Raw genomic sequence first — 6,565 nt, forward strand, 5'->3', positions numbered from 1 at the left:
CTTTGTCAGAGGGTTTTGGGACACTACTTGCACTTTCCATTTTCCAGGAATTGATGATGTGATGTTGACACCCTATGACTTCTCAGCCATTACTGGCTTAAGACTGGGTGGTGAAAGAATTAAAGTCAATAATTTCCTTACTTCAAAAGAGATTAAAAGTCTTTTGGGTGTGATTCCTTCAAAAATAAAGAGCAAAAATGTCTTCTTGATGTGGTTGTACACCAATTTTGAGAACTATAAGACTATAGCAACCGGCACTCGCATGTTCATGCTTCTCTTCATTGGAACTCTCTTATGTTCAGACTTAGGTAGTATTGTGAGCTTGCGCTATTTGTGGAGTCTGGGGGATATTGGCCAGATCAAAAATTATGATTGGGGTGGCATGGCTTACACAACCCTTTTGCCTTTCATGACTCAACTTTCTTACTGCAGCCTTTCAAGCTTAGGAGGTGCACCGTTTGTTTGGTAGGTAAGTTTTTGAATTTTTGGCTATGTGTGTATTTTGGAAAAGTTATTTTGGTTGTTGTGTCATGATGATGTATGTTGGTTTTTTTTTTTTTTTTTTTTTGGTCTGGATGTATGAATATTTTGGGGTTGGTCCTCTAGTTTTAGAATTGGTGACATTTATCCGAGGTTTCTCCGTTGGCTGCCCTAGTATCGTTTGTCAACAAATTCCAAAAATTCTTTGCAAGTTTGGCATATGGTGATTGATAACTTGACTGCCGATGATGTAAGTTTTTTTTTTTTTTGGTGGGGTTTAGTGTTTGGTTAAGGGGTTGTGTGCTATTTTCTTTTTGTGTTATGTGATTCGGTGTCCTTTCATTCTGGGTTCTTTATGATTTTCATATGTCTTTGGATCCTTGGCTTGGATGTGAGGAGCATGCTGAGTGTGAATGGGCTCAAGAGCTAAATGGTAGTCAAGTACTGTTTGAGTGTGGCCATGGGAGATATTGGTATCTTGGTGACCGAGTGTTAACTTAAGTTCAACATGTGTACCCTCCTGCGATGATTCCAGTTCATCCTTGTCCCTTCATCCAGTTGGCATACCTTTTAGCTAATGAAGAAATTGCTTGTGCTCAAGTCAGCCATGTTGTTTCGGGGACACCAGGATATTATCTTGAATTTGTCCAAACTCAATTGCAAGGTTGCCTAGCTGGTATTCTTGTAACCTTAATATCTTTCTTTCTTTCTGAAGTCAAGTTGCATCTCATCTTGCATCCTCGTCTTCTTTTGTTCAAGTTTTGTGAAAATATTTGTATGTTGAACTTTTAGGCTTCATCTTCTGAAGAGGAGGAAGAGGAAGAGGAGAATCCCCCTCCTAGCCATGCTAGCAATTCTTCTAGTTCTTTCATGGAGACATATCCTCATTTTCCTACATGACAATATGAAGTAATGAATCTTGATGGGTTATATAGCTCTATGACTTTAGATAGGCCAGAGCACACCCCAAATATCCCTTGGGATGACCCAGTGTGCTCCTGAATCCTTTAGTCTCTTGTCCCTATTTTTGGCTCATTGAGTTGTGCATGAACTGGTGGATTTGTGTTTCAGGTTAGGGTTGATCTTGTGGAGGAAAGCATGCAGATGATTAGAGGTTTGCAACTGGTAGCGCGCACTCAATCTTCTTAATATGTGTTCAATGAAGTGAACTGGGTATAAGATGATGCTTTCTGAGTGTTTTTTCTTGAACTTCCATGATAATGTATCTAACACTTATCTCTGTTAATTTTTTAAAATAGCCGAATGGCATTAGTTGATGCCAACACAAGATCCTTGGAGGAGAGGATAAAAAATCTTGAACTTTAGAACCGTCAACAAAAATCTTGATTTTATGCAAGTCAGGAAGGAGACACTGAGGGTGGCTCCTCTAGAGGTGGGTCTAGGAGATCTTCCCGTAGGCAGTCCCGGAGTCCGAATGATGCTTGACCTATATTTTAATTTTCCTGCAAAGACAAGAAAGTGCTCTTTAGACAAATTTTTACTAATCTCAGTTGTTAGCTCATTTACCTTTGAATTGCTCCTGATCATATTGAAACTTTAGATGAGACAAGTTTAGAATTCACCTGATGAAGTCTTGTAGTAAACAATTTGAACTTATCTGCCCACTTCTGGTGGGATTTGCACTTACTTGAATGAGTCAAAGCCGAATGCCCCAAGTTTGAAAACTTTATGCATCATAACCCTTCATCTTTTGAAAAGAATCTCTCTCCTCTTTTTTTGAAAAGGAGTGATTGATTTTTACTTGTTCCAAAAAGAGGGGATAAGGCATAGCCGAATTCCCCTAATTTAAGAGATGAATGCATGACTTTGGAAAATCATAATTTAATTAATTTTCCTTTCCCCCCTTTTTTTTGAAAGCAGTGATGCATGTGACTGTTTTGAAAACAAGTGGACAAGGCATGTCTAAATGCCCCAGTTTGACAAACCATGCAAATTGTTTTTGAAAACTTTACTGCACTATCAAAAAAAAAAATTTTTGAGTGAAAAATAGAGTCAAAATGGACCCATGAAGTGCCCAAAAACACAAAACAAGATAATGGGCCCCGGTTGAGCTGGGTGCCAATCGACACTCTTGGAGTGCCGACTGGCACACTTGATTTTTAGGCCGATTACTTGCGGTTTTCCAACGTGTTTTTTTTTTTTTTTGGTGTGTTTTAGAGGTTTTTGTAATTTTTTTTCATTTGAGACCATGAATCACTTTCCTAGTCAGCTACAAACTCTTGAAACTTATTTAAACCTGGCTAAGGACTGAGGTAGATTATTTTAGCATCTATCCTGCAAACAAATATCTGCATCAAAGTTATCAAGAAACAATAATCACATGCAAGAGTTTTCCATGGCTAACAATCAAAATTTTCCTTGTTCAACCATTCATGATATCGATAGATGGGTTCGTAACTTTGATTTTAGCACCAAGACCGATTTCACAACCTATAAGCTAGAGGGAATCAAGGCCTTGAGGAATGTCAAGATCAAGTGGGATTTACTCCGTGTTGCCGTGAAGTTCTAGGATACTGAATATCATGTATTCCGATTTAAAAATGCTGAATTTTGTCCCACAATTGAAGAATTTTCAACTATTCTAGGTTATGATCCTGGCAAGAAATCTGTAGCAGTCTTTTGTGATCCCAGACATAAGGAGATTTTATCTGATGCTCTGGGACTTCCTACTTTAGTTACCAGTAGCATGATTGAAGGATACACGGGGAATCTTCATGTAGTTATTTCAAGAATAATTTACAAACTTACTCATGGAGTGACTAACAACAGGCAGAAAAATTTTGGCTTAGCTCTTTGCTTCTTTGGAGAATATTTTCTTTGCTCTAGACTGATTTTGTGGATGCTTGAGCCATAGGCATTGTGAGTCAAGTTAAGCATGGTGATAATCCTGCTTCTCTGATCTTGGCAAAAACCTTTTTAGGATTGGACTCTGTTTTTCATGGTGGAGAGTCACAAAACTTTCTTGGGAGTCCTTTGACTTTGCAGATATGCTTGATGGAAAGATTGGACATGATTGCCACACCTAGTATTGCTGATTATGGTCCTAGCAATTTCCTCAGTAGGACTGTCCTCAAAATTGAGTGTAAAACTGGAAGTGACTAGGTGAAATTTCTAAACAAGAATCCAGTGTCTTAATTCGATAGAATTGTTATTGGTGGAAGTGCCCACCTCCTTCGTTGCGGTCCTTGGGATTAGACCACATCTTCATAGTTGGATTAAGAAGGGCGACTTTCTATAAGGTGGATAGACTCTTGAGGCAATTCCAATATGAGCAAGGAATGCCTGGTGGAAAAGGAAGAAAACCCTTTACTCCTGTGGACAAAAATCCTACTTCTATAAAGAACATGTTGTTGGGCTTGGAGATGGCTAACAGAGTGGATCAATCTTTTGTTAAGGTTCACTTTCACAGGTTGACCACAGAATATTCTAATTGGTTGGTGAACAAGATTGCGGACAAGGAGGCTGACATGGTTATTATGAGAAAACAATTTCTTAGAGACAACCGAGAAAGACATGAGGCTAACAACTATGAGTTTAAACGGAGGGACGAAGATGACAAAGTACCTAGCACATATGGAATCAATGAACAACCAAAGGAGAAAAGACTGAAGAATTATTTAGGACCTTCAAGTTAAGGATTCTATTTAGGGTTTGGGTTTTGGATTTTGTGTAATGGCATGGTTTAATGGAATGGTTGAATTTTGAAAATAAATTTTTTTTTGCTTAATGGGTAAATGGTGGGTTTGGGGAAGTTGTGATCAGACCAATATATGGTTGCCTACGTACCTCCTTGGTAGAAGGATCAGGTTATCATGTAGCTCATTTTCATTTTCCTTAACTTTTGCCTAGGTCGCCCTTTCGGGTTTTCAACTTAGCAAGCTCTCTTACTCTTTTTCTTTTCTCTCTTTTTGCGTAGATCTCCCTTTCGGGTTTTCAACCAACCTTTTTTTTTTTGGCCGAACCTGGGAAGGGAAATAACATATTTTACAACCACTTCAGATGTGGTGCTTTCAAACTACCACCTCAGACGTGGTATTTCTTCAATTGATCCATGTTGGTTGGCTCAGTAAAAGGATTTGCATCTAAGTCCATCAACGTTACTGCTCCCCAGAGTATATCTGCTTGATAATATATGGCCCTACCTAATTTCTCTTGAACTTCTCGTTTGTCTCTTGAATCGGGGCTCAGATTTCTTTCAGCACCAAGTCTCCCAACTTCAAATCTCTAGTTCTTACTTTCTTGTCAAAATCTTTCCTAAGTCTCCTTTAATAACCTTGAATGTGATTCAAGGCCTTGAGTCTCTTCTCATCCATCATGCATAATTGGTCATATCTACTTTGTAACCAATCTACTTCAGGGATTTCACTCTCTAGTACTGTTCTCAATGAATGAACACCCATTTCAATGGGAATGACAGCTTCCATCTTATACATCAAGAAATAAGGAGTGGCTCCTATGGAAGACTGAATCAATGTCCTATAACCCCAAAGTGCATAGGGTAATTCTAGGTGCCAATCCTTGTAGTTCTTCATGCTCTTCTTCAAGCTTCATCCTATATTTTTGTTAGTAGCCGTAACTGCTCCATTAGTCCGAGGATGGTAGGGTGAGGATTTATGGTTTTGAATATTGAATTGTCGAAGTAGTTTTTTGTTTCCCCCTTGAAATGCAGCCCATTGTCTGAGATAATTTCATGTGGTACCCTATATCTGCAAATGATATTAGTATGAATGAATTGAGCCACTTTCTTTGAGTTCAAAACCTTGTATGAGGCAGCTTCTACCCATTTAGTGAAGTAATCAATAGCAGCAAGTATAAATTCATGGCCATTAGATGCTATTAGGTGAATCTTTCCAATAATATCTATTCCCCATGTAAAGAACGGCTAGGGTGAAGTCATGGTATGTAATGGCATAGGTGGCATGTGCTTCAAATCTCCATGGACTTGGCATTGATGGCATTTCTGAACTTGAGCTGCGTAGTTGGCTTCCATAGTAGTCCAGTAATAATCTTGTCTCATTATCTTCCGTGATAGCATGTGTGCATTCATATGTGACCCATAACTTGACTTACGAACCTCTTTAATTATTTGTTGTGCTTCCTTGGCAGTCATGCAAAGAAGGTGAATTCCATCATATGATCTTCTGTAAAGCCTCTCACCATAAATAATATAATTAGTGGACAACCTTCTGATGGTCAATCGGTCATTTTTGTCTACAGACTTTAGGTATGTCCCATCCTTGAGGTACTTTAGAATGTCTGAATGGCATTCTCCTTTTCTATTCACTACCTCATCTTCTACAACTGACATGCAATAAGCTGGCTCTTCTTTTTGTTCAACCACTATTGGTCGAGCTTCATCCTCATTAGGTCCATCCATCATGGAAGCCATTGTTGCTAAAGCATCTGCAACTTGATTTTGCATTTTTGGCACATATTGGTACTGAATCTTTCTGAATTTCGAGGCCCACTTCTGGAGACATTCATGATAAGGCATTATCCTTTCTTCCTTGATCTTCCATCTATTCTGAATCTCAGAGATTATCAAGGCTGAATTACCATATACCTCCAACTCTTTCACTCCAAGACCTAGGGCTGCTTGTAACCCCACAATACAAGCTTCATATTTAGTGGCAGGAAAGTTAAGTCTACCAGAAAATGGTATGTGTGTCCCTTTTAGAGAGATTAAAAGAACTCCAATGCCACTTCCATTTTGATTAGTTTCTTTATCAAAATACATCTTCCATGATTCTACCTCGATCCCCATGATATCCTCATCTAGAAAGTCTCCTTGGATTTCTTCAGCTTCTTCAGGTGAACAATGGGCTAAGTGATCAGTAATTGCACTTCCCTTCATAGATTTCCAAGTCACATATTTAATATCAAATTCTGATAGAAGCAAACCCCATTTTAGCTATCTTCCCATCTTGCACAGGCTTCTCCATTAGATATTTCAAAGGGTCCATTCTTGCAATCAACAAGACCTTGAAAGCAAACATGTAGTGTCTGAGTTTTCGGGTTGCCCATACCAGTGCTACACATGTCTTCTGTAGTGGTGAATACTTCT

General features: G+C 38.7%; 1 protein-coding gene across 1 annotated transcript; it reads right to left on the reverse strand.

Annotated features, from left to right (window-relative positions):
• Window positions 1–5,383: 5,383 nt before the first annotated feature.
• On the reverse strand, window positions 5,384–6,355 carry LOC142605800 (uncharacterized). The gene has a single exon (XM_075777237.1). The coding sequence runs from the start codon at window positions 6,353–6,355 to the stop codon at window positions 5,384–5,386; it is 972 nt and encodes a 323-aa protein (XP_075633352.1).
• Window positions 6,356–6,565: the final 210 nt, after the last annotated feature.

This window comes from Castanea sativa, chromosome 8 (assembly GCF_040712315.1).
Source record: "Castanea sativa cultivar Marrone di Chiusa Pesio chromosome 8, ASM4071231v1".
NCBI lineage: Eukaryota > Viridiplantae > Streptophyta > Magnoliopsida > Fagales > Fagaceae > Castanea > Castanea sativa.

What these genes read in the sequence shown, in the direction of transcription:
- LOC142605800 (XM_075777237.1), bottom strand. Translation starts at nt 6,355, where the DNA reads ATGAAGGGAAGTGCAATTACTGATCACTTAGCCCATTGTTCACCTGAA.